Raw genomic sequence first — 27700 nt, 5'->3', positions numbered from 1 at the left:
GCAATAAACCCGGACGCGCCGCCGCCGCCGTCAGGTGCGGGCCCGCGGTGGTCGGCGATCCCGGTGGGAAGGGGACCCTCGGCGCGCAGGTAGGGCCGGGGTGTGGCGCCCGGAGCCCGCCTCCTCTGGGGGCAGGGCCGCGGCTGTGCCGGGGGGACCTCTGCGGGGGCCCGGCCCGCCCTCCGCGCCCCGCCTCCCTCCGCCGGCGTCCCAGGGACCGAGTGTCCCGCGCCGGGGGCCCCGCACGGGGCACCGACCCAGGGCCCTCCCCTCGCCGCCCCGCCAGGGGGACCCTCGTCCCGGGCCGCCCCCGCCCCGCCGCCTCCGCCCCGCGGTCCGGGCCCCGCCCTCCTCGTCCCCGCAGCGAGCTCCGCTGGACGCTCCGTCCCGGCCCCACCGCCTCCCGGGGCCGCGCACACTCGCCCCAGAACTCGGGTTCCGAGCGCCGTTTCCCTCCGGCGGGGCCCGCTTTCCCTCCCAACCCCGGCCGGTCCGCCCCCGTCGGCAAACACATTTTCTTTCTTCTTCCATGCTCCATCCCTCCGCCTTCCCCAGCATCCGGGACTCTCAGGCCTCCGGGCCGCGAACCGGCTCTGGGCTTGGCCTCCGTGTCCTTCCTCCTGTTCTTTCACATTCCCGGTTGGCCCTGCATTACCGGGGATTCTGTAAGGAAAACAAAGCGGGAAGAAGGGCACATGGTTATCCAGGTGAGGACCAGTGACTCCCTTACAACAAGGAAAACTATGTTTCAAAATTAATGATGAGAAATGACAAATAAGGGGGCTCCTTTGCCAGTGTTTTGCTCTGAAAGTGCCTGAATACTGTCCTCAGCCCGTTATTTGTTCGCAGTGTGTTTACGGCGTAGCTCCTGTTCAGCACTCAGTTACTGTAGTGACTGCAGTGGAGCCGCTCCATCCCCTTCCCGCTAACTTAAAAACAAACAGCAAAACGTAGGTAGTCTTTTCTTGTCTTCTTTTTTTTTGTTGTTAATCCTCATCCGAGGATATTTTTATTTTTTCCATTGATTTTTCTTCTTCTTTGAGATAGTAGAAGGGAGGGAAGGGGCAGAGAGAGAGAGAGAGGGAGGGAGATGGAAGTGAGAGAGACACACCACTGGTTGCCTCCGGGGCCACAGATCAAACCTCAACCCAGGTCCGTGCCCTTGACCAGACGCTCTATCCACTGAGCCAAACCAGTTAGGGCTTGACCAGGAATTGAACCGGAGACACACGGGTCCGAGGGCCAACGCTCTAACCATTGAGCCACTGCCCAGGCCAGCCTTTGAAAGTGTACTGAGTTACATTTCCTGTCAGGTTTTCCTTGCCTTAGTGTTTTTATTTTTAAATTAGAGGCCCAGTGCACGACATTCGTGCGGGGGGGGGGGGGGGGGTCTCTCATGCCCGCCAGCTCCCGCTCGCAGGCTGGGACCCCCTTTCACAGGGACCCCCTTTCTCAGGGAGCAGGCCGAAGCTGTCAGTAAGACATCCCCCCTGGGGTCTTGAGCACTGTGGTGGCTGCGCTGGGTCAGCCATGAACCTGGCTTCTGGCTAAGCTGCACTCCCAGACCACCAGGGGGCAGCTCCTGCCTTGAGCGTCTGCCCCCTGGTGGTCAGTGCACATCATAGCGACCAGTCATTCTGGCCTTTGGTTGATTTGCATATTACCCTTTTATTACATAGGAAGGAATAGTGGTTACTTTAGATTATTTCTGGTATATGTGTAATAAATGATAAGAAAAATCTGCAGGTCTGTGACATCTGTTTCATAAGGTGTTCAGGCTATCTATACTAATAAAAGGGTAATATGCTAATTAGACCGGGAGACCTGGACATCCTTCCGGACAAAGCCATGGTGGTGGGGCCCAGGCAGAGGCGGTTGGGGGTGAGCAGGCCAGCAGAGGGGGCAGTTGGGGCAAGCATGCCGGCAGGAGGGGCAGTTGGGGGTGAGCAGTCTGGCGGGGGGCAGGCAGTTGAGGGCCATCATGCCAGCAGGTAGAATGGTTAGGGGCAGGCAGACAGGCAGGTGAGCGGTTAGGAGCCAGCAGTCCCAGATTGCAAGAGGTCTAGGGACCCTACCCATGTACGAATTTCGTGCACCAGGCCTCTAGTCAGAGAATAAGGTCCCAATACCTTTGAGTCAACATTCTCTGTGATGTGACTTCTAGTCACCTTTCTTGGTTTCTCTCTACCAGTCTTCCTGTAGATTTTTCTATTTCAGCCAGCCTCTTCTCGATATTCTCACACGAGTCACGTACATTCCATCTGCAGATTTTTCTCTCTGCCACTTCAGTTCAGTGATTGCTATTTTGTCTTTTCCTCTCCATTCACTGAAGGCCTCGCTGAGCTTTAAGGCCGAGCTCATGTCCTGTTCTCTTCCGAGGTTTCTCAGGAGGTTTGCTTTTTTCTCTGAATTTCTTTCAGTTATTCCCTCTCTGCTACTCATTCAGTGCCCACATAACAGAACTGCACATATGCATGTATTTTTACATGTTTTAAATATATCTGCATGTGTTATTATATTGTGTGTGTGGTGTTCTCTCTCTCTCTCTTTTTTTTTTTTTAGTTTCTCAGCTAGATGGTGCACACTTAGGGAAGGTGCACATTGAGGTGCGAGGCGTTATCCTGCCGAAACCGGTTTGGCTCAGTGGATAAAGCGTCGGCCTGCGGACTGAAGGGTTCCAGGTTCGATTCCGGTCAAGGGCATGTGCATTGGTTGCGGGCACATCCCCAGTGGGGGGTGTGCAGGAGGCAGCTGGTCGATGTTTCTCTCTCATCGATGTTTCTGGCTCTCTATCCCTCTCCCTTCCTCTCTGTAAAAAATCAATAAAATATATTTTTTAAAAAAAAGGGAAGGTGCACACAGCATAGTAATACATTGCTTCTGTGCTTACATGTTCGTCATTGGAGTAACCCTGTATTTAGTTGGTCTATTGAGCAATATTCTGCACAGTTGCCACTAGATTTTTCTTTTTTAATCACAGAATTCTGAATCCATGGAATGATATTGAGAGATATTTTGACTCTAGTCAAAGATGGTCCTAACGGACATTTTTCTTTGGTATGTTTCTTATGAGACTACATCACGGACTTGCCTTCCTTTGGAGAAGTGGTCTCTGGCCTGTATCTGAAACCTCATGAGAATAAAAAAGCAGATGCATGCTGTTGGGGGCAGTCCTAGATGACCCTGCAGATGGCTGGGCGTGGCTGTGGCTTTTGCGTATTAGTGGGGCTAGGTCGTAAAACAAGTCTGTAAGATGAGGCTTGTCAAGATAGTGTTACGACAAGGAATGATTTTTAAATATTTTCTAAAGCAAGAATTTAAATTAATATATGACTGAAAAAGATGTGTTCTGACTATAAACTAGGTTTTGGGATTCTCTTGGTACAGAGGAAAATTACTTCATCATGCATTTCGTATATCAGTTGAGGAACTGAGCACTGGTAGTTGACCAAGGAATATTGTTGAAGACTTACCATTTTCTTCTGAAGATTTTTGTCTTCTCTAAGCCATTATAAATGCCTATTTAATAACCTGTGTTAGTCAGACTGAATATAGTTGGGAAGTTGTATTTGAACATTTCCATCTCTCATGTACTCTGTAAATATCCCATATTAGTGAAATACATCAAGTCGACTTTGGGACATCAGATTAATACAGCACACTAGAGGCCTGGTGCACAAATTCGTGCACGGGTGGCGTCTGGCCAGCCCTCCCTGATTGGGGCTGGCTGGGGGGAGGGGCCGTGGGCAGTTGGCTGGCCAGTCCCACCCCCTGATCGAACTCCCAGTGGAGGAGACAATTTGCATGTTAGCCTTTTATTATATAGGATTATTCTGTTAACTATTTTTGGTTGAGTTATCAGCTACTGTTTTGTAGATTTAGTGTATAATTTTCAATTCTTACAATACTTGATACCATTTTCCTCTTTGGCATCATTTCTTGCTTACCATACGTTGTTCTCTGGACATCCTGCTCTGCCTACCTGGAAGTCTTCCTTTCCGGTTCCTCTCTGGGCTTGTCTCCCTCTGCGTGTCATCACCTGCAGTGTCCCTTAGAGCTCTCTCCTGGCTCTCTTCTCCCACGCTGTTCCTCTGATCGCGTCCCTGGGGCCCTGAGGGCCGCGTGTGCTTGCTTCCTGTGCTCGCCAGCCTGCCCTCTCCCGGGCCATGGGTCTGTGGTGCATGCTCACTCCGTGTTACGCAGCCCTGCGGTGTGCCGGGCACTGCTCACGGTAGTTGGCTCACAGGGTTGAACAAGACATTGCGTTTTCTTGGAGGAAGACAGACAGGAAATGCGTACGTGTTCCAGACAGCACCTGCTGCTGTGCCGTCACTCGTCACGGCGGAGAGACCTGGGGGGGGCCGCGGGCAGCACGGGAGCTGAGAGAGCTCCCCAGACGTCATGCCCAGCGAGGTCGGGGCAGGCAGCTGGCGCAGAGGAAGCGCTGGTGTTCCAGGTCCCATCTCATCGGTTCCTAAGCTTGATGCTTCATTTTAAGTCATCGTTGTATACCTGGAGTCTAGTCTGGTGGCTGTCACCCCAGGCCTAGCAGACCCGACAGGCATGGCCCAAACGGAAACTAGCCCTCTTCTCTGTTCCTCACTTCCCCATCCAGCCGGTGGGCACCTGGTCCTTTTCCTGGAAGCTCAGATCCTCGTCGCTGGCTTCCCTGGGAGTCGGGGAGCGCAGAGAGAAGCCCCCCTAACGGCCGGTTGCCTCGGCCCCCTCAGTGGTTCCTCCTGCTGTTCCTGCTGCAGCCATACCCCCTCACCGCTTACAGGCCAATATTCCGAAGCCTCCAGTCCTAACTATTTCCTCCAGGCGCACCCCCAGCCTGGTCTTCACAGTGTCACCCAGCTCCTATGTAAGCTCAGGTGTGGTCCATCACTCACCCGGAAGTTCCTTTGCGGGCCCTTGGCCTGACTGTCCCCAGCCACTTCTCAGCTGCCCTTTAAGCTTCAGCCAGATCAAGCTGCCTGCAGCGGGTGGGCATGAGTATGCTTCCTGTGTGTTGCTTCCAGTTTCCGGCGAAGAGAGCTCTGTTTGCGGTAACGCTCCCCGTTCTCCCTCTCCCCTCCCCCTGCCGGTCTCCAGCTGGGAGCCAGCCCTTGGACCTGACCTGAGCAGCACGGAGCCAGTAAACGCACCACTCCGCATCCCAGCCTGTCATTCTAGCGCTGCCGAGGCACGGTTACCCCCACCGCATGATCACGCGTGTGGAACCAGCGTTCAGTGCCGATGCAGACATTTGAGTGTTGAGTAAGAACTCACTTTTAAGTGAATGGGAAGTGACCTAAGTGGAAAGCAGCTTGCTGATTCACACGCATCTGACACGCGAATCCACTGTTTTCCAGAGCGATGCCGTTCCTGGGGCAGGACTGGCGATCCCCCGGATGGAGCTGGGTTAAAACGGAGGATGGCTGGAAGCGCTGCGAGCCCTGGAGGGAGGACCTGGACCCAGAGCGCGCCCAGCGCAGCGCCCCGCACAGCATGTACGCGCAGCCTGCCCAGCCCCTGGCACCCAGGGTTCATCTTCTTTCCCAGCCGCTGCAAAGCCTGGCACTGCGTCTGGCTGAGGGTGCCCTCGCACAGGCTGGTGCGAGGAAGGAAGTTGTGTAGCTCAGGTCTGAGCCAGGGCGTGGCCTGGTTCCATCCACAGATGCTGCTGTGTTCCCGAGCCATGGAAGCCAGTACGGCGAGGAAGACAAGGCCTGATTGTGAGCCAGCCGGCGAGGCTCCTGTCTGTCTCCGGGTCCGGGTCCGGGCCCGGGCCCAGGAGGGGTTAGGGGCCGCGGGGCACAGGCGCTGTGTGGATGGCTAGCGGGGCAGGTTCGGTTGGCATGTTTTTGGAATTCCACCGGAACGACCCTGCCGAGGCGTTGGCCTGGTTTTGGGGAAGGAGAGGCCTTGAGGCGCGGTGTCGGGCACTGTCTGGAGGCCGAGGTGTCCCGGCGGGGTCAGTGCTGGTCCCTGTGGGCTCCGGGAAGCTGAGACGGCACGGAGGCGCGAAGGCCACGTGCTGTACCCTGCGCTGCCCCAACAGGGCCTTCTAGGGTCTCCCCTTTGCATTTAGCTTATTGAATCTTCACTGCATTGTCTCTACTTGCATCTCATTGGACACTCAGTTTCCTGTCCGGATTTGGATATTTTAAGGTTTATTTTGGGTACTTGGTTCAGTGGGCATAGCAGTGGAGGGCATTGGACACCTGGGAGTCCATGAGGATTATCTCTAACTCTGGTCATACCCAAGGTATCCCAAGAGAGTGGGATTCTCCAAAAAGCACACGAACCTTTTTAAATTGTGGGTCTTTCAAGGAAAAAAGGGAAGACTGCATTTTTGGTTCCCTTACAAAAATGCACAAACAGTCTCTGATCAACACGAGGTCAGAGAATTCAGGGGCCTCAGGCCCTTGAAGGAAGAACTGTGCTCCGGAGGCCGCAGCCCGGGGAGGCGTTCCTGTCCCCCATTTCCTCACGCACGGGCCTCCGCTGGTATTCCCTGCGCTCCTGGGAGGATGTGCGGCTTTCGGTTAAACCTGATGGCCTGCCTCATGTTTTCTCCTCCGAGGACGAGAAAGGAAATGTGGTTAGGAAGTTGGCACCAAGTCAGACCGCACGCGCCCCGGGCACTTGTGTTCCTGCTGCTCAGGAGGGACGCCATCTGGGCTCGGAGGTCTCCTGACCGCCGTGTCAGTGACAAGCCAGCGGGCGCATCCGGGTCCTGACCGTGTGGCAGGAGAAGGGCAAGTTCCTTCCAGCAGAGACCCTGTTCTGCAGAGAAGAAACGTAGGTTATGTGGACTGTTTACAGGCACTTCGGGCAGGAAAGGGGGAAAGGAATAGCGTAGGTAAGAGTGAGTAAGCACCGTTTTACCAAAGGAAAGCCAGGAAAACGTTTGCTTCAAAGAAATCGCCTTGCAGCCGCTCAGGAGGACTGCCCTGAGGCGAGGGCGCTGGGAAGTCCAGGGAAAGGGAACCGGCCCTGGCCCGCGGGCCGAGGTCCCTGTGCTGGGAGAGAGCGGAGCACATCTGTACATGTTTGGGGTTTGCCAGGAGGCTTCTGGCCCTGGACTTGACCTTGTCAGGAGGTTGGTAGTCAGTCTGCTCAGATTTTGGTTTGTGGCTCAGAGGGGCGGGTGGTGGGGTTCTGGACCTCAGAGGGGCAGGTGGTGGGGTTCTGCCCCTCAGAGTGGCAGGTAGTGGGTTCTGCCCCTCAGTGTGGCAGGTGGTGGGGTTCTGGACCTCAGAGTGGCAGGTGGTGGGGGTCTGACCCTCAGAGTGGCAGGTGGTGGGGGTCTGGACCTCAGAGTGGCAGGTGGTGGGGGTCTGGACCTCAGTGTGGCAGGTAGTGGGGGTCTGACCCTCAGAGTGGCAGGTGGTGGGGGTCTGGACCTCAGAGTGGCAGGTGGTGGGGGTCTGACCCTCAGAGTGGCAGGTGGTGGGGGTCTGGACCTCAGAGTGGCAGGTGGTGGGGTTCTGGACCTGAGCTGTCTGTCCGAGGCTGTCCGGCCTGTCCACGCAGGTTCTTAGTGTCCTTTGCACTTGAGGAACTTGAGTTGTGACGTCTCCGCCTTCATTTCTGAAGTTATTTGAGTCTTTTTTCTTAGCTAAATGCTTGTCAGTTTTGTTTATGTTTTTTAAAAAACCAGCTCCTAGTTTCATTGATTTTTTTTTTATCTCTATTTTGTTTATTTTTGCTCCGTTCTTCTTTTTCTGGTTCCTTGGGGTGTAAAGTTAGGTGCTCATTTGAAAGCTTTCTTGTTTCTCGACGAGGCTTTTCTCACTGGACCCCTTTCTTAGAACTGCTCTGGCTGCATCCTGTCAGTTTTGGTGTATTTCCATTTTCATTTGTCTCAAGGTATTTTTAAAATTTCTCTTTTGATTTCCTGTTTGACTCACTGGTTGTTCAGTAGCATGTTGTGTAATCACATATTTGTGATGTTTCCTGTTTTATTCTTGAAATTGGTTTCTAGTTCATAAATCGTGGTCAGAAAAGGTACTTGATGTGATTTCTTCTTCTTTTTTTTAATCCTCAACCAAGGGTATTTTTTCCGTTGATCTTTAGAGAGAGTAGAAGGGAAGAAGGGGGACGGGTGGGGGGGGGGGGGGAGAGAGAGACAGAGAGACAGAGAGACAGAGACAGAGACAGGAACATCCCATGTGAGAGAGACACCTGGGTTGGTTGCCTCCCGCACTCACCCTGACTGGGGCTGAGATCACACCTGCAACCCAGGTATGTGTCCTTGCCTGGGAATCTAACCTGGGACTCTTCGATGCACGACTGACCTAACCACTGAACACACTGACCAGGGCGTTTGATATGATTGCAGTCTTAATTTCTTAAAGACTTGTTTTGTGGCTCAGCATATGATCTGTCCTGGAAATGGGCCATGAGTGCTTGAGCAGAATGTGTTTCTCTTGCTTTTGGGTGGGAAGTTCTGTACTAGTGTATGTAAAGTCCATCTGCGCTAACATGTCATTCAAGGCCAGTGTTTACATTGGACCAGGGATATGGCAAATCGTTAGTCAGTATCGGGTGTCATACCATCACATTAACTTCTTCCCAGAGCGTTTCCAGTTTTGTTTATAATGTCCCTGTTTTAATAAAGCATTTTGAAGGCTTAAACTGCATTGGTTGAGCACATCAAAACCCATGGGACACTGTAAAATGTGCCTAGCACTTCCTGGAATAGCATTCTCAAAAGAACCAAGGTAAGTCTTAGGTTTCTCAAAAGAAAAAAATATGTTAGACATTAGCTGTATAATGTCAAACTGTGATGTGTCGCTTTGAAAATTAACAGCTTGCTTTCAGAATTCAACAATGTTTTTATTTTGACCTAAATTGCAAGCCAGATACTTATTATCATTTTTTAAAAAGAAGCCAAATGAAGATCTCCCTGTAAATATATTTTAATAAACTCTATCTTTATTTCAGAATCCTAAATAGTGAAGATGAAGAAATATTTACTAATGGAGAGCATGGATATGCATCCAAGAAAAGGAAAAAGGACCATTTTAGAAATGACAGCAATACTCAGTGTAAGATCCTGTTTAAAATGTTATATTTTACTTGACTCTGTTGGCACACGAAGCCCTTTTCACATGCTCATAGGAAAGGCGGCCCGGAGGTCTTAACAGTCCTTCTCCCATGTTGCCACAGGACTAGTCATCAAACCTTTTGCAGCTCAACCATTTTTTGTGTGTGTTTTTTTAAAATATGTTTTTATTGGTTTCAGAGAGAGGAAGGGAGAGGGAGAGATAGAAACATCAATGATGAGAGAGAATCATTAATCGGCTGCCACCTGCACACCCCCTACTGGGGATCGAGCCTGAAACCTGGGCATGTGCCCTGACTGGGAATCAAACTATGACCTCCTGGATCATGGGTTGATGCTCAACCACTGAGCCATGCCAGCCGGGCTCAACCATTTTGTTAATAAGATTTGCAAAAACAAAACAAAGGATAGCAAAACCCACTACTGACCCGCACATCCGGGTGACTGAACAGGGGTCACCATCGGTTCGCTCCTAGGCACTGAGGCCCAGCCTGAGGCGTCTTGACTTTGGACTTTTGTGCGGGAGGCGCGGCTGTTGGGAGCAGGACACAGACGTGGGCAGAGCTGGTCCCGCCAGGCGCTCCCCTGTGCGGCCCCGCTCTGCACTGAGCGCCTCCGTGAGTCGTGAGGAGCGCCCCCGTGTAGTCGGTCTGCCGAGGAAGGTCGGGCCCTCGGGGGGAGGCATCATGACCCTTGAAGCTTTAGGATTCAGTTACACGAAACAATTTAATTAAATCAAATACAGTTTAAAGGCAATGAGAAGAATAGGACTTTTTATTAGTTACATAATAATTTACTAATTGTATTTTTATAATTATGTCTTCATATTATTTACAGTCATTAGTAAAACTAATTTTCTTCTAAGTTACTAAAAGTTGATACTGTCTGAAAACCATATTTCATGTAAAGATATGTTTCAGCACCTCTTAAACTGACGTTAAGAAACAAAGAATTTGCCCAGCCAGTGTGGTTCAGTGATTGAGCATTGACCTATGAACCAGGAAGTCATGGTTCGATTCCTAGTCTGGGCACATATCCGGGTTGCATGCTTGCCCCCAGTGGGGGCATGCAGGAGGCAGCCAATCCATGATTCTCTCTCATCATTGATGTTTCTTTCTCTCTCTCCCTCTCCCTTCCTCTCTGAAATCAATAAAATTAAATTTTAAAAAAAGAAAGAATTCTGTTCACATTTAACAAGTAAAGGCATCTCAATCTGTACATCAGATAACTTTGTTAAAATATGCAACTATTTTAAGTTTCTGAAAATCTTCATTTTGAAATTATTCCCCAGATTTTAAAAACAGTAATTTCTGTTCTAGGTTTTTTTCGTGAAAAATGGATCTATGTCCACAAAGAAAGCACAAGAGAAGTAAGTATCCTGTTCTGCGTGAGCGTGTGTGTTGTGTTGTTCCTGCGGAACATGTAACTTCACACTAAACAAATCACCTCTGCACCCTCAACCCCGTGGTTCCCACTCGACTGATGAAGAGTCGGGGGTCTTTGAAACAGTGACCCTCCTGTGAGTGCATTGTGAGTGTGTGTGGTCAGTGCCTCTGGCACAAACCTGAACAAGCAACAAGGGTGGGCCCGTCTCCCGGGAGCTGCTGCTGTGGAGCCCTGCTGCTGGCCGGGGCGGCATGGGCCTCCGGGGCGGGGTGGTGAGCGCTCGCACCCCCATCTCCCCCACCAGGCAGTTAAGTGACTGTTCCTAATGGACTGTGACCAGGAAAGAGCGGTTTGACCCTCCCCTCCTTGGTTTGGCCAGGCTGGAGAAGTGTTCTGTGAGCCAGGAAAGAGTCCGCTCACCTCAGCCCGGTTCCTTTTTCTCTGCGTACATCTGGGAAGCTCGCCTCTTTGCAGTCGGAGAAACTCGGCACTTGCCTTATTTTGCAGCGACTGGGGAGTACTTTAGGGAGTGATTGTTGAGTCACGTTCCGTTGGCGTAAGTTAGCTTTCCCAGGGGCGTTAATAGTGGATGACATGAAACTAGCCAGCTTCTGAGACAACGTATTTGCCTGCTTGGTGATGGCTAGCATGGTTAAGTGGGTACAGAAGGACTAATCCTTCGCGCACAGTCTAATGCACCGTGACACGAATGTTTGGCAGAACCTAACATAATTTGGGTTGATTTAAGACTATGTGATATTTCATTTGTCTGTGTTACCGCACTGATGACAGAAAAGAGAACCCACTTAGGCCAGTGCAAGCAGCTGACAGAACTTCCTGTGAGTCTGAGGGGTCAGTGGATCTTGGATCCCAGGAGCACAGTGTAACCAGCTCAGGGCGGGGCGGGGCTCGGCCCGAGAGCTGGCACCTCTCTCGCCAGCTGTCTCGGCATCACTAGGCTGGCGGTCTTCTCACACGGCTGGACCAGGGATCTCTGCTGCCCGTCTACATGGCCGACTATGGCCGCCCGCAGGCCCCACAGGGGGGCGAGCTCATGTCGTTCAAACATGCGAGTTGCTGTTCGCTCTGTGAATCAGATCTTATTCCCCAGAAGAGGCTGTGTGAGAGGGGGCTTCCTGGAGAGGAGTCTCCTGCACCCGCACGCAGAGTTCTGTTCATTGAGAAAGCATTGGAGTAGGAGTACCAGCTGGGACCGAGTGCAGGTTCTGTCTAGGCTTTGCTCCCCCGCAGCCCCCCAGAGGATACTTTGCATATAGTAGATACTCCCTAAAATATGTGTGAGTGTTGTGAGTGAATGCATCTTGTTGGTTTGTGCACCCCATAGGACTGTTCTTGGGACTCGCACAGACCACAAGCCCTTCCTGTGTGTCTTCGCTGCGCTAGGGCGACCCGCCTCTTCTAGACCCTCCCCGGCCACCCTGGGGGTTTCTGTGATTGGTCCCCAGTTTGTCTGCCCCACGACTCTGAATTGAAAATCTCTTTCTATACTCTTCGTATCTCAAATACCGACGGTAGAGTTTAAAGTGACCCCTAATGTACAAACCAATCGGAATGCATGTGCATCATGGAGAAAACCATCTAAACAGGAGAGTGATGTTTCCACTCTTTAAAAGACTGACTCAGTGGGAAGAGCATTGACCTGCAGGCTGAAGGGTCCCGGGTTCGGTCCCGGTCAGGGGCACATGCCCGGGTTGTGGGCTCAATCCCCAGTAGTGGGTGTGCAGGAGGTAGCCATTCAATGATTCTCTCTCATCATTGATGTTTCTCTCTCTCTCCCTTCCTCTCTGAAGACAATTATATGCATATATATTTATATATATTTATATATATATATATATATATATATATATATATATATATACTGAGTGGCCAGATAATTATGATCTCTGAACGCATAATTGACCACTCAGTGTGTGTGTGTGTCTCTGTGTGTGTGTGTGTGTATGTGTGTATATATGTGTACATATATATATACATACACACACACACACACGTATATGTATGTATATATATATTTATTTATTTATTAGAGGCCCAGTGCATGAATTCATGGGTGGGGTCCGGCCAGCCTGGCCAGGGGGAGGGGACAATTTGCATATTAGCCTTTTATTATATAGGATATACACTGAGTGGCCAGATTATTATGCGTTTAGAGATCATAATAATCTGGCTACTCGGTGTGCATATATATATTTTAAAAAGTAATAAAACTAAAAGACTGACTAGTGTTCCTTTTTTTTACTCTGGGACCTGGGTCTAATTCCAGTTTTGGGGTTTGGGTGCTGAGCAGGCCCCGTCCCGTGGTCACACGGCCCCACCTCCGCCTGCCCCTCTGCCTCGGGACTCCTGCGAGGGGTCCCGTTCTCAGCACGTGTGTTCATAGTGGACCTTCTCAGCAGCCGCCTGCTGGACGTGCTAGCAGTTCCGTAGCCGAGAATATTCCCACTTGTTTTATGATCTCAGGCTCAATCGGCCCTCCCCCAGATGTGTCCCAACAAAAGAAATCGGCGACATGCGTGATGGGTCTGTCTTTGTCGTCCTGTCCGCGGGGTGAGGGTGTCAGTGCTGCCTCAGGGAGGCATGATGCTAGGTCAGCGTCGGTGTGACTGACTTACTCCCCTGGTTTGTCTGTGTCATAGTAGACACTATCCTTTGCCGACAGTTAAAAACCATCTGGCGCAGACTCGCCCGCGCTGACTGTTGGCCTGTTTTCCAGCGGCACGGCTACTGCACTCTGGGGGAGGCCTTCACCCGCCTGGACTTCTCGAGCGCCGTGCAGGACGTGCGCAGGTTCAGCTACGTGGTCAGAGTGAGTATTGCCTTCCCGGAGACACTGCGGTGCTTGGCGGCTGCAGAGGGGGCGCTCCCTGGGGTGTAGGAGTAACCCCAGGAGGGGCTCAGGGGAAGGCGGCTCGGTGCCGCTCGGGCACGGGCTCTGTGGGCTCGGGTGGGACCGGGTCGGCCTCTGCACTTTCTAGGTTTCTCCAAACCACGCGTGCACAGGCGGCGCACTGTGGGAGCTGCCAGGGAAACAGATGTTTCCCCGCGGGTTTACCTGATTGTCCCCGCGTGTCCTACTTGACGTGTCACAGCTGAGCCTGGAATGGGGAATCCAGACACAGGGAGCTCAGGGCTGCTGTGCTGCTGGCCCCTGGCTGGAGGGGAGTGGTGTCTTAGCCTCATTCCGAGAGGGCTCTGAGCCAGCCCCGCGGCCTCATGTGTGTGAAGCTGCATGCGGCTTCTCCGCTCCCGCCGGGGCAGTGCGTGACGGCTCCCGCCGCGGCAGTGCGTGACGGCTCCCGCCGGGGCAGTGCGTGACGGCTCCCGCTGTGGCAGTGCGTGACGGCTCCCGCCGTGGCAGTGCGTGACGGCTCCCGCTGTGGCAGTGTGTGACGCTCCCGCCGTGGCAGTGCGTGACGGCTCCTGCAGCTGCGGTGTTTTGGGACGACTTCTCCTAATGGCGTTCAGGCATTCGGAAACAGCCTGACGGATGTCAGAGGGTGGGGTGGGAGGGCCCGGGTGAAAGGTGAGAGGCTAGCTGAAGAACGTGTCTGCGTGAAGGGCGGGGTGGGGGTGGGGGTGAGGGCAGGGTGGCGGTGGGCAGAGGGGAATCACAGTCTGGTTGTGCTCCTAAGGAGTTTTCAGTTTAGCAAACGGGGACACACTTCCCTCTCGTGGAACTGAAACTCCTCTTCCGAGGAGGGCGGTTTGGCCAAGCGGAACTGCTCTGGTGCTTGGCATGCTCCGTGTTGTGGCGATGGGTTATGAAACGCCTTGGCTGGGCGGGAGTCGTCCTGGTGGGCTTCTGATCTGCGTTGCTCCTCGGATGCTGTGAAATGACGTCACTGGCATGTAGGATCCGTTTTTCAGGGATAGCTGCCAGGCCGGTACATGGCATCTGTTCCTGGGGAGATAGGTGTGTCTTTGTGCTTAGGCTTAAGGTTTTAGTACCAGTTAGAGAACATTTACCGTGATTCAAGTTTCCTCTTGGCAGCTAAAAACCAATGTGATGGGAAGAAACTGTTGGGTAGTCGCTGGAAGCCTGGGGTAGTCGTGCCTGTCTGCTTGGTCCCCGCTGGTTTGCCGGGCACCTCATGGGACGGGGACGGGGGCTCCTTTGGCACCAGCAGGGGCTGCACGGAGGCCGCCCACCTGAGTTCTCCAGGGGTTTGCTGCCAACGTTACTTCGCTTGGAGATGATCCTCCCTGCGTTCCGAGTATTTCATGGATCCGTAAACAGCCACGCCATGAAAACAGTGGAAAGACGCAGTGACTAGGCTGAACGGTTATTTGGAGGTTTTGAAACTCCCTCCTAAGGACTGTTACGTCCGCAGCTTACTCCACGGTGCCGGTGAGGAGCTAGAAACAGACAGGATCAGGATGCCTGCGTGAGGCGGCGGGCGGGCGGGGCTGGGAGGTGCCCCTCTCTCGCTCTGATTTTTTTATTGAGGCTTAATTTGCCCTCCCAGCACATGTGTGCTTCTCCCGCAACCCGACACCTCGCCCTCTGCTAGGACAGGTGGCACGGGTGGAGTCCCGCGAGCAGGTGGAACGCACTGTGCTCTGTTCCCCGCCTGCGTGTGCCTGAGCTCTGGGCATGATGTGGACAAAGGTAGCAAACTGCAGACAGATGCGCCCACAGTCGACACACAGGCAGAGTGTTGGCGCGGGAGAAGCACGGTTGGCCTGACAGCGGACAAGTGCTTCCGTTCAGACCTTCGTGATTCTACAGACGTCTTCTCACGGAACCCCGTGACTTAAATGTGTCACGTGACTTTTAAAAGAGTAGCCTTTGAGTCCAGGGAGTCCTGACGGCTTCTGGTCCTTTGTGAATCAAGCTGCAGTTGGCTGTGCTGAGCTTTGTGAAGGGGCCCAGTCATTGGCCAGATTATTGTCACGTGCTCACCCCAGGCACCCTGTGCAGGACTGAACGAAAGGATGAATGAGACCTGTTTGCACACTTTGTTTTGTGAGTCACCCCACGTTTTAAAAAATTTATTTTTATTTTTATTGATTTCAGAAAGGAAAGGAGAGCGAGAGAGAGAAACGTCAATGATGAGAGAGAATCATCGATCGATTGCCTCCTTCACGCCTCCTACTGGGGATCGAGCCCGCCACCCAGGCATGTGCCCTTGACTGGAATCAAACCCGGGACCCTTCAGTCTGCAGGCCGACGCTCCATCCACTGAGCCAAACCAGCAGGGCAGTCACCCCACTTTTCACTGTCAAGTGTGCGCCACAGGTTGCCCTGGCAGCATGAACTGGCAAGCAGGGTCCTCGCACGTGGTCACGTTTTGCCAGTTGTTTACTAAACCTGCAGGCACCTCCTCTGTGTGGGGAAGCTTGGTCTCTGGGAATGAAGGAAGTCCCTTCTTCATTGTAAGACAGATCCTTCCAGAGTTCCTCCAGGGAAACTCCTGTTGCCATGCAGGCGTGGCTGTTGGCTACTGCTCCAGGCATTTCCTGTCATTTTCCCCTAAGGGTGTTGGGACCAAGTGCACGGGTGACATTACGTTAATGCCCCTGAAGATAAGATGAGGGGAGAGCGAGGAGCGACAGGGTGGGCCTGCGCTGTAGCTCTGCCTGTTTAGAGAAACCAGAAGCGATGGTTGCGGTGGGCGGCTGTGTCTGGCTGGGGTGAGACCGGGTGCTGGAGGCCTTTGTTCCGCCGATGGCATGCCAGCGAAAGTGAACATCCAGGTCACTTTCCAGAATTCTTTCAACGAAACTGGAAGTATAAAGGGCAATAATTCAATTTATATAAACGTTAGCAGTCTTTTTTATTGACTTGAGAGAGGGGGAGAGAGAGAAAAACATCAACTTGTTGTTCCACTTATTGATGCATTCATTGGTGCTTCTTGCATGAGCCCTGACCGAGGATTGAACCTGCAACCTTGGTGTATCGGAAAGATGCTCCAACCCACTGAGCTCCTGGCCAGGGCCTAAAGTAACATTCTTCCTTCTCACCAGCGCTGGAAGTCGGTGACTGAGACGAGGGCCCATGGGGAGTTATTCCCCAGGAAGGGGGAGCAAAGGGACAGTCCAGAGGGGTGGGGGCTCCCGTCTCACAGACCATCTGCTTCACCAGTTCCCAGGACGGGAAGGTCGCCTCTCAGGCAGCCTGCCTCCGGCTGTGGCGTCCTGGGGTCGAGCAGAGGCCCAGGTCCCGGACTGTGCAGAGTCGGGCCGCCGAGCTCCCAGAGAAGTCACGACTGCAGGGTTTGCCAACAAGGTTAGGGCAGGGGGTTCTGCTTGGCTTCAGGAACATGGACTTGAGAGCTCCTGCTTCTGTGGAGTTTAGGTCACTTTGTTTTACTAAATGCAGTAAAATTGAGAAAACTTTTTAAAGTGAGATCATGAAATTTCAGGTCATTGATGCTGTTAGAAGCTACTGACCAGGCCCTTTCCGGCACTCGATGGGTGGGAGGTGCCTGGGGGGTGGACGGTGCAGACCTGCCACCCCGTGTCCCCTCTCCGAGCTGTGACTTCCGGCTCATTTTCTTCCTCTCCCTGGGCCTCGGTCTTCTCATCTGTGGCCTGGGGTCATAGTACTGCCTCATCGGGGTGTTTTGAGAGTTAGGTTGACCACGTTGTGTTCTCCAAACCGGGCCTGTCCAGCAGCCCCTCCGTGTTTCTGTTGGTTGTAAATCTGAATCCAGCGGGAGCCCGGACAGTCTAACTGCCTCTGTCTGGTGTCGCTAGTGTCTCGGTGACACTGGAGAAGCAACTTTGACCTCGGGACCCCTTGGGGTTCCTGGGCAGCACTCTGAGAACCGCTGCATTACAGTAACTCCAGCTCTGCCCTCACTTCTCTCAGGGGGAGAGGAGAGCTGTGGACGTCTCCTTTTCCTCTTTCCGTGGAGGAGTAGGATGCAGTGCCCCTGCACGTCTGGTCTGTGTCCCTCCGGCTGCAGGGTGGTGAGTCTCGCGGGTCGGTTCCCCGAAGCCCCATGTGGCTACAGACTCCTCCGTCACATCTCAGTCCGGCCTGCACTAGCAGGAAAGCTGCTTCTTGATCTCTGGATTCCTTGTCTCTGATCGGCTCCTCACGCAGGTGGGGGCGGGTGTCACTCTGCATGGCGATGGCCAGCAGGAGGAACTGGAGCAGCACCGAGCTGCTGGGAACGGTGCGGCCGGGCGACTGGTAGGCTCTCACCTGGTCTGCCCGGTGCTGCAGTGTCGTCCGTGGTCACCGCAGTACGGGACACGCTACATAAATGTTAGAAGTGACAGAGGTGGTCTGTGGTGGTCACCAGCCAGTGCAGCTCTGAGCGTGTGGTTAGCAGTTTCTTTCCTCCTCTGGAAGGCAGCGGAGGCAGCGAGGAGGGAGGAGGGACAGAGTACCACTGGCAGAGGTACTTGTAGAGGCTGAAGTGCACGCGGGCTGGCCAGAAGCAGCCCAGGTTGGGCAGAGTCGGTCAGGATGGTGTGAGTGGATGTGTTCACAGACGCAGGGCAGATCAGGCAACATCAGCAGCCACACGTGTGGCCCAGGGAGAGGCTGGCAGGGATGGTGAAGTCACGGCGCTCAATTCCTCGCTCAGAGCACGTGGGAAATTGCCGAGAGGCAGGCAGTGGCATGAGCCCTGTGGGAGGGAACCGGCTCTCCCTGGAGAGGGAGAGCAGGAAGCACTGGGCGGAGGAGCCCGGAAAACCCCGCATTCCTCCTGGGCCTCGGGGCAGGAGCTCTGCCCACCCACCTGCCTCAGGAAGGGTGAGGCCAGAGGGACAGGGCGGTGAGGCACCAGAACCTGCACCAGTGGGCGGCAGACTTGTCAGGAGTTAGAGCCTGACCGGCTGGGGAAGCAGTTGGGGGTGGGGAGCTGGGAGCAGACAGACAGACAGACAGTGTGAGCCAAGGCGGACGGAGGAAACTGGCCGTGAGGACTGGAGCCGGGACAGGAACTGGAGGGAGCCTGGTCAGAGTGGGCACTTGGAAACGGTAAGAGTTTGAGGTGGCAGAATGAGAGGAACGGTGATTCTGAGTTTACAAGGGTCAGAAAGAGGGGGCGCTTTGGAGAAAGGGCAGCCGGGAGAAGGCCCTGCACACGTATAAGTGGAGCCTGCAAAGGAAGCAGACAGAGCACTGGGACTGAGCACAGGTCACGGGTCAGATGCCAGAGACCTGCCTGAGGGGCACAGGCTCGGGTCTGCACGCGGACCCGCACAGTCGGCATCACATCCTGGGATGACGTGACGAGCGCCTCTCACCGAGGAACCCTGAGGGGCACACGTCTGTCCTGTGCGTGTCGTCACTGTGCTGCTGTAGTCACTGTGGTTTATGTTTCCATGTGAAGTAGATTTATGCTTAGCTTTTTCCCTCTTTCTTTTAAGCTATTGCAGCTAATTGCAAAATCCCAGTTAACCTCATTGAGTGGTGTGGCACAAAAGAATTACTTCAACATTTTGGATAAAATCGTTCACAAGGGTAAGAGGATGACTGATATTTTTCATCGTCTGAATCTTAATGAGCTTTAGTGTGAGGAGAGGGGTTTTCTCTTACCCCCACCCCCGTGTGTGTGTCAAATGGTGACGTCCGGTGCGCGGCTGTGGCTGCACAGCCATGCCAGGGCCTCCAGCTCTCACGTCCATGTTCTGTTCACGTCTTTAAAGTTGCGTTTGCATAGGAAGGAGTATATTACATTAATATAAGAAATATATTATTGTGCTATTATAAGATAGAAAGATATTTTACCTCTTCGTGGTAGCCAATCACATTTCACTTTACTGTATAATGTTTCCATAATCATCAGGGTTGGGGCTTAGTTGCTTCAGCATCAAATAAACCTATACATTTCTTTTTAATTTAGTGATTGTATTGATTGATTAGTGGCTAATAGGTAGAATTTTAGATTTCACAATAGGGTTTATACATGTATAGGGTGTCCCCCAAAAATGTATACATTCTATAACAGCTGATAGCTCCATTTTGAAAATGAAATGTATTTGAGTAAACACTGCCTTTGTATTTTCATAGTGTGTGTACATTTTGGGCGACATCCTCTATCTGCGTTAATGGCTGAGTGCAGCCATTTTTAAACACCATTTCTCTTTATGGCAAATGTAAAGAACATGGAGACTGACAGTTTAAAGTAAAAATGTAGATGCGACCAGAAATACTCGGGCAGGAAACATTTTAAAGTTTGTCTAAGTCTCATCATATTTGCGATAGCTCAGAAATGCCAGTTTGGGCTTGCAGTGGAATTAGATCATTGTTCATTGTGACAAAACATGCACAGTGTAAGATTGACAGTTTCACTTAAGCTACAGTCGGTGCCATTCGGTGCTTTCACTCTGTTGTGCCACCATCACCACCATCACTCCCCAGAACATTCTCATGTTCCCTCACGGAGCCTCTGTCCCCACTAGACACTCTCCCACCGCCCTCCCCCCGGTCCACCGTCCACTTGTCTCGGGCTCCGACTCCTCCGCCCGCATACCAGGAGTCACAGCCTCTGTCCTGTCCGGCTTGTCTCCCTGAGCATCGTGTCTTTGAGGTCACCCACGTGGCAGCGTGTGGCGGGAGTGGAGTCTCTTCCTCCTCCGAGGCTGAGTGCAGTCGCTGTGTGCGTGCACCCCATTTCATCTGTAGGTTACACTCGGGGTGCAGCTCGGCCCTCTCACGGGGCAGCTGTCCATGCACGGCTGTGTTTGTGTTTGTTCCAGTGCTCGACGACCACCAGAACCCTCGGCTGATCAAAGACCTCCTCCAAGACCTGAGCTCCACCCTCTGCACCCTGGTCCGCGGCGTGGGCAAGTCTGTGCTGGTGGGCAACATCAACATCTGGGCGTGCCGGCTGGAGACGGTCCTCACCTGGCAGCAGCAGCTGCAGAACCTGCAGGTGACGCCGGTACGACACTAGCGCCAAGTCCAGCCCGCTTCTCCAGACTCACAGCTGGGAGCGTGATGTTCGTCTCCTCTTTGTGTTAATTAAGTGTTTTTAGATGGTTAGACCAGGGGTCCTCAAACTTTTTAAACAGGGGGCCAGTTCACTGTCCCTCAGACCGTTGGAGGGCCGGACTATAGTTTTTAAAAAAAACTATGAACAAATTCCTATGCACACTGCTAAGTCGGCTGCTAAGCAGGACAGGCAGCGGCGGCAAAAACACCCGGCGGGCCGGGTAAATGTCCTTGGCGGCCGCATGTGGCCCGCGGGCCGCAGTTTGAGGACCCCTGGGTTAGACCAAGGAGCCCTGTTACTGGGAAGGGCTGACTGCAGGTGACGAGGTGGTCAGCTCGCTCACTGTGAAAGGAAATTGGGGGCTTTGGGCTCAAATGACATCAGAAAATCATGGCTCCGTTTGTGCGCAATCGCCCTTCCCCTCGCGGTGGCTCGTGCAGGGCCTGTACTCCCCTCACTTGCTCGCTCTGCGTGGATGCAGATGCACACGTGTGTGGAGGCAGATGCACACGTGTGTGGACGCAGATGCACACGTGAGTGGCTTGTAAGTAAGGTGACACACGTGCCAGACATGCCATCACATCCAAACTGCCGCCATGTCCAAGGCCCGTGGTACTGCAGCTTAAGGCACTGGATGAGGCAGAAATGGCCTCGCGTCGCCCTGTGGTCGTGTCTGATGAGCTGAGGAAGGATTTCCAAGCGAGGACGGCGACAGCGCTCTGAGGGGACAGTGAGGGCGCCCCTCCACACCTCTCCCTGCACCCACCCTCCTGGGACCAAGCGAGGCACTCATGCCTCCACAGATGTCCTCGTCCAGGGCCCTGGGTCATGGAAGAGAAGAGACAGCAGGCGGGACCACTGTGCTCGGGGCTGAGGCTCTGACCGCTGGGGACACTTCCGCCTCGGCGGCGGGGCAGAGCTGGGTGGGGCCAAGCAGACACCTGCCGTCTGTCTGTCTGGGAGAGGCTCCTGCGGACAATGAGGCCCTGCACGGCACAGCCCCTGGCACAGGCCTCCGACAGCATCCCCGTGGTGCCAGCCCTCCTGAGGGACAAACCGGGTCACTCGCCGGCTTGTGTGAGGGAGGGGTGGCTTATGTGCTTGAAATCACGGAGAGGTGAGCTGGAAGGGCCTCCGTGATGGAGTCATCCACGCCCCTGGCCACTGAGCTGCCCGGGCTGAGAGCAGAGGCTCGGGCGCAGTGCAGCCTGACCACGTCTCTGGCCTGACGCGTCCCCAGCTCCTGCCCCTCCAGGCGCCCCTCTGAGTGTCGTCTAGTGGACAGGTCCCCGCGTGCTGGGCCATTCCGGCTCCACTTCGGGCGGCCCGGGCGGCCAGCAGAGGAGGCGTGGGGTCAGGGCCGCTGGTATCAGGCCCCGGGAGGGGGGGAGTCAGGGAGGGGAACGTGAGGTCGGTCTCCGTGGCCTGAGGGCGCCGTGGCCTGCTCCCTTTCTCACAGGAGAACCATGGCCTCACGCTCAGTGACCTGCCCCTGCACATGCTGAACAACATCCTGTACCGGCTCTCGGACGGCTGGGACATCGTGACGCTGGGCCAGGTGAGCCCCGCGCTGCGCACGCTCAGCGAGGACCGGCGGCTCTGGAAGAAGCTGTGCCAGTACCACTTCGCCGAGAAGCAGGTGAGCGGCGCCTCGGGACCCGCATTTAGGAAGGTCGCGTGCGGCTTCTCTCCGACGGCTTACGGTTTCCTGTTCCTCTTCAAAAAGAGCCAAGAGCTGAGAAACCCAAACCGAAACCGAACAGGACGGTGTCCCGCCCCCTGTGGACAGCACCGGGGGTCGCCATCTCCCCTAAAGGCTCAGGCTGCGTGTCCGCGCCAGCAGACACGGGGGTGGGGGGTGGGGGGTGAGGGAGCTGGTGGCGCCGCCGGGAGGTGGAGAATGGGTGTGCATGTGAGCACGTCCACTCTGCAGGCGACGGGAGAGGCTCCCTTGCGGAAATGCAGGTCCCGGGCGGTGGCAGCTGTGGGCGTGCTCCGCGGGGCAGGGCCCTACCTGAGGAGCGCATCCTGAGCCCTGTGGACCCTCCTCTTTGCCCGGCGCGTTCGGAACGGGAGCCAATGACAGGCTGCGCCAAGAAAGACGGGTGTGGACCGAAAGGCAGACGTGGCCATGGGCGAACCCCAGGGACTTGAGGCCCAGCGGCTGGGGCGGGCGCGGCAGTGCGCCTGGTCTCTGGGGGTGGGGAGTCCCAGGTGGAGACAGGGAGGGTTGAGATGCCTCCCAGGTGTCCGAATGCAGCTCATCGAGAGGCCCGGGTGTCTGGAGGACTCAAGAGAAGGAGGTGGGCCTCGGGCGGCTAGATGACGGGGCTCCTGAGGGTCTGAGAGGAGGGGCCAAGGCTCCCAGAGGACACCTGCTAGACTGAATCCTGTGGTGGGGGCGACCCAGGAAAACTTCCGGGTGGGCTTGGGGAGAAGCACAGGGTCAGGGTGACTTGACTGGGGAAGAAAGAGACTGAGTTCTGGAGTCGGCACAGGTGTGGGGGCGTGCGTGTTTGCAGGGAGGGTTTGCACCCAGGGAGCGAGCGGGTGAGGTGCGTCTGGATGGCGGCCCGGAGCTCCCGGGGGCCCCTCCCCAGGTGCCCTGGCTGTTCCCCAGCTCTAGGGTCAGAGCGCATGGCGGGCGTCTCGGGAACATCTGTTGACCATTTGTGAGGTCCTTGCATGCATTTCCATAAAGGGCCACTTTATTTTTGTTAACATGTTTTTATTGATCTCAGAGAGGAAGGGAGAGGAAGAGAGAGAGAAACAACAATGATGAGAGAGAATCGTTGATTGGCTGCCTTCTGGGGACCGAGCCCACAACCCGGGCATGTGCCCTTGACCAGAATCGAACCTGGGACCCGCCAGTCCGCAGGCTGACGCTCTCTCCACTGAGCCACACCAGCTCGGGCCTAAAGGGCCGCTGCAGAGGCTCTGTCCTCGCACAGCGTTTCCTGCCGGGGCCAGCATTGGCACCCACGGGTGCATCTTGTCTGCGTGCTGTGCCGGCCGGATGGAAAGCCCCGGTGCTGCCTGGCAGCGAGTCCCCCTCCCCGGCGGGGGTGACGGGTCTCCTTCCAGCTCCGCAGGCAGGTGCTGGCCTCTTTGGCCGTTTGTGCGTCTTCACGGAATGTCTTTTCAGGGCCTTTGCTCGTGTCGGCAGGTGATGTGTGTAGCTTACTGCCACGTTAATGTGGCTTTCCGAGTGCAGCCGAGATACAATATCACATCAGCTCGGCGTGCAGCTCGGGTGGGGCTTACTTTTACTGGATCAACATGTCATGGGCATCAGGCCAGACCTGAAGAGTGAAGCCTGCGTCACGGCTGCGGGGTCCCATAGTAGGGACACGCGGTGCCTTTGATGGGTCCCTTGGATTTAACCCGGCAGTTTAAGTCCAGTAACTCAGTGTTTCCCCGCGCCACCCGCCTCTTTAATGGCTTTGCACCTCATCACGCTCTGCACGCCACGCTGACTGAGCGGAGCGTGTGTGTCCAGTTCTGCAGACACCTGATCCTGTCGGAGAAGGGCCACGTGGAGTGGAAGCTGATGTACTTCGCGCTGCGGAAGTGCTACCCGCCGCGGGAGCAGTACGGGGACACGCTGCTCTTCTGCCGGCACTGCAGCACCCTCTTCTGGAAGGTGAGCTGTGGGTGGGCGGGCGGGCGGGGCGGCGTGTTCCTCTGCACGGAGGCAGACGTGAGCAGCAGGAAGCTGTCCGGCTCCTGAGCGCAGAGCGCCTGGGGTTCAGATCTGAGCAAGGGGGAGCCGACCTTTGGCCACGGCCTTCCCCGGACGGCAGCCCTTCCTGTGGTGACGTGCCGTGTGGGTCGCGTCCGAGGGGAGGCGGGCGCAGGTCGGCTGGCGCCCTCGGGCCTCCTGGGCAGAGGCTGCTCCTGGCTGGCGGCTCCCAAGCCCTCGGCCTGAGAAAGGACGGCCTCGCTTACCTGCTCCCCAGACGTGGCCTTCGTCCGGGCAGCCTACCCACATCCCTCCCAGCTTCTCTTCTCAGAGCTCCACACACCAGTACACCTGCATTTTCTCATTGTTTGGCCAAACTTCACAGACTCTGGTGCTTATCAAGGCGAGCCCTTCAGTGAAGAGCCCGTGCCAGGGCCTGGCACACCCTTCCCGAGCACCTTCGGGCCCTTCTCCCGAGACCCCTCCTGTCTACTCCCCCCCACCCCCACGTCTCAATGAACCCCCTTCCTGTCTACTCCCCCCCCCCCCACATCTCGATGATCAATGAACCCCCTTCCTGTCTACTCCCCCCCCCACCCCATCCCCCGGACGTCTCTGAGGACAGGCTCTCCCGCTCAGGGCTGAACTCCACGTGCCGCCTTCAGTACCTTTTATTTTCTTCGCACGTGAACTGTTTCACCTGCGGTGCTTTCCACGCTTTGCCCTGCGTTTGAATGTGTTTCCTGTGAGATTCACCGGTAAAAAGCGGTGAAACTAAAGGCTGCGTGAGCCCGCCCGGCGTCCTGCGGGCCCTGCCCCGCCCTGGGGGCCTGGCTTGTGCCTGTAAACACCATGCTTGTGCACCCAGTGGCGCGTCCCGCCCAGACTGCGAGGCCACGCCCAGCACCCGGGAGCGGGCGGAGAGAGGAGGCTCTGCGGGCGCCGTGCTGGGCCGCAGGCCCGGGACCAGGCGGAGCCAGGTGAGGGCGATGGTCCCCTTCAGTGCTGCCTGCGCTTGGTGCGGGAGCCGGTGGCACAAACAGGAGCCGCTCCCACGAGAGCCGATGGGACCCGGACAGCGACGGCACACACTCAGTGTCCCCTCCTGGGTCAGGGCGGCTCTGCTCCCATCTTCCGGGGACACCGAGGGCGGTGTCCCTGCGGCCCGGGGGCGGGCGAGAGGCTTCGGGGAATGAAAGGTGCGTCTGCGAGCTCGGGCTGCCTCAGTGACGGCGACAGCCCGTTACCTGCTGGTTTCTTTCAGTTGTCACTGCGCACCAGCCGCCCTTCTAATCTCTCCCTTTCCCTCCCGCTCTCCTCCGACCTGTCTTCAACCTCCAGGACTGCCGCCTCGCTTTACTGCTCCAGGTACTCACACCTCCGCCTGCTCGGGACTAACCCCGCGCCTGCCCCGCCCAGGGCACCCCACACCCCATCGCAGCCCGCCTGCCCGGGTGCACGGCCTGGCTTCCTTCAGCTGCCACGCGAGGGTTTGCAGGAAACGCCTGAGTCCTGCACTAGAGCGCAAGGCTCAGCCTTCAGGGAAGCTCGAGGGGCGTCCGCAGCGTTTCCTGCAGGTGGAGGCGCCGCTCAGCGCCGGGGGTGCTCAGCCCAGCGAAGGCGCTGGCCTGGACCTTGTAGGCAGCTTGTTCTCTCTAGTTCCCCAGTCTTTTCACACAAAACCCGCTTTCCCTGCTAAGTGCCATCTCCGGCCTTCGGTTGCTGTGGGGCGTGGGCGTGGGCAGGGTCCAGGGGAGCGTGGATGGAGGAGGGCAGAAACCTGGGGTCTCCTCTGAGCAGGGCCAGCTCAGGCCGGCTCGGGGCGCACTGTCCGTCCAGCACATGAGCAGGAGGTTTCTGCGCCGAGAGCACGTGTGCCGGCGTCCTGGCTCTCGGGGCGGCGTCCTGGCTCTCAGGGCGTAGAGACGGGTCTGGGATGCTTAGGCCGCTGGGAACCGACCTGTGGAACCCTCTCCTCCTCCCGCAGGACTCGGGACACCCCTGCACAGCCACCGACCCTGACCGCTGCTTCACGCCCGTGTCCCCGCAGCACTTCATCGACCTCTTCAAGTTCTGAGGCCCCTCCCCACGCCGTGCCAGCCTCCGAGCCGGCACCCAGGCCTCGCAGGAGCAGCCAGCATCCTCTGACCGCGTGCTGCAGGCCGAGCGGCTGCACCGGGCAGCTTCCTGCTCCGGGCGGGGACGCCGCGCTGTGTGCACCTTTGCAGGGTCAGGGACCCCGTGAAATCATGTCCGCCGCCTCCTCTAGGAAGTTCTTTTATTCCGGGCATTTGAAAACTTGCACCTTTGCCTACTTACAGTGCGGTCCGAAAGGCCTGGGTTTGAGCGCCACTGCCGTGCAGAGCTGACACTAACGCAGTGACGGCTGGCTGGTCACGTCTCCAGGTTTTGTGTAATTGGGGGGCGGGGGGTAGAACCAGCAGTCCGTGTAAATACATTGTGCAGAATATTTATTTTTCTTAAGACATATTTAACCACCCTGGTTGTGACCAAATGACCTAGGGCCGTGGTCGGCAAACTGCGGCTCGTGAGCCACATGTGGCTCTTTGGCCCCTTGAGTGTGGCTCTTCCACAAAATACCACGGCCTGGGCGAGTCTATTTTGAAGAAGTGGCGTTAGAAGAAGTTTAACCCTTTGCACTCGCTTGCTTTTTTCTCGATTCCTGCTACCGATGCTAATCGTGTCGAGTCACACTCGACATCCGAGTGCAAAAGGTTAAGTTTAAAAAATTTGGCTCTCCAAAGAAATTTCAATTGTTGTACTGTTGATATTTGGCTCTATTGACTAAGGAGTTTGCCGACCACTGGCCTGGGGGGATGTTTGTGTCCGTCCTGGTGTTGGCGATTGGGTTGTGACTTGTGCAGTGTCTGTGACCAGCAAAGGTGTGAGTGGTGTGGCCGCACACCGTGCTGCCTGTGCCCTCGGACAGACGCCGGCGTCTGGGTCCTCGGAACCTGGGAGGGACGACGACTACTGAGCATGCCCAGCGGCAGCGGGGCAGCCTGCCGTCTGTGGGAACTGCTTTCCGGACAATAAATCCTGTTTACTGACACTCCGCGGGTTGGCCTCTGACAAGACCGTAGTGAGTGATTTCGTACTTATCTGAGCCTCTGAAACCTTTAAAAGATTGTTTTATTTTCAAAACAATGCAAGTCATTTTAGAAAACGTATAGGTGTATGACATAGACTCACCTGTAACCTGGCCGCAGCGGCCAGGGTGAGGCATGCTGCGTGCTCGTCTGTGAGTCATGCGGGTCGGGGGCCCAGGCAGCACTGTCTCCCTCCCTCCTCCAAGCATACACCGACAGACAGTGAATGTCGGGCAGCGCGCTGCCCTCGTCCCGGGAGGCCATGTCTCCGTGGAACAGTGACTTGGACGGGACCCGCCTCCGGTTGCTGCACTCTGGCCCGCCTGGTCCCCTGGGTCTCGAGCTTCCGCGGCTGAGCTTTGAAGGCTCGGGAGCAGCATTCCTGGCTCCAGTGGCCACAGGCCAACGCAGCAGCGGGAGCCCTTTGAAGCCCTGGTCTCTAAAGGAACATCCTCCTCAAACCTCAGCGCAAATGCATCTCCTGTCACTCCCCTCCTGGTGGGTCAGCTTTCTTGAAAACAGTTAAATCATCTAAGCTGCACTG

The 27700-nt window shown here is 55.5% G+C and overlaps 1 protein-coding gene across 8 annotated transcripts; it reads left to right on the top strand.

Moving 5' to 3' along the window:
- On the top strand, nt 1–27208 carry FBXO25 (F-box protein 25). 8 transcript variants are annotated; one of them, XM_079779025.1, is made up of 13 exons: nt 24–89; nt 556–707; nt 5095–5259; nt 5355–5492; nt 8935–9038; nt 10375–10424; nt 13125–13271; nt 18797–18890; nt 20129–20313; nt 21824–22003; nt 23864–24007; nt 25388–25414; nt 26034–27208. In XM_079779025.1, the coding sequence occupies exons 4-13, from the start codon at nt 5359–5361 to the stop codon at nt 26121–26123; spliced, it is 1155 nt and encodes a 384-aa protein (XP_079635151.1). In that variant the 5' UTR covers nt 24–89; nt 556–707; nt 5095–5259; nt 5355–5358; the 3' UTR covers nt 26124–27208. The 8 variants fall into 8 exon arrangements, with proteins under 8 accessions (XP_079635154.1, XP_079635156.1, XP_079635153.1 ...); XM_079779024.1 differs by lacking the exon at nt 556–707 and having other exon boundaries at nt 4–89; XM_079779026.1 differs by lacking the exons at nt 24–89; nt 556–707 and adding an exon at nt 2662–2681.
- Nucleotides 27209–27700: the final 492 nt, after the last annotated feature.

This window comes from Cnephaeus nilssonii, assembly GCF_951640355.1.
Source record: "Cnephaeus nilssonii genome assembly, chromosome: 8".
In the NCBI taxonomy this organism is placed as follows: Eukaryota; Metazoa; Chordata; class Mammalia; order Chiroptera; family Vespertilionidae; genus Cnephaeus; species Cnephaeus nilssonii.
Note: the sequence above shows the minus strand (reverse complement) of the source record. Positions and strands in the feature narration are given on the sequence as shown.

Bases quoted from the DNA above. Each gene is read 5' to 3' on its own strand.
- FBXO25 (XM_079779024.1), top strand. From the start codon at position 5,359: ATGCCGTTCCTGGGGCAGGACTGGCGATCCCCCGGATGGAGCTGGGTT. The intron at 10,425-13,124 runs GTAAGTATCCTG...CTTTGCCGACAG, and splicing joins ACAAAGAAAGCACAAGAGAA to TTAAAAACCATCTGGCGCAG. The intron at 22,004-23,863 runs GTGAGCGGCGCC...GTGTGTGTCCAG, and splicing joins ACCACTTCGCCGAGAAGCAG to TTCTGCAGACACCTGATCCT.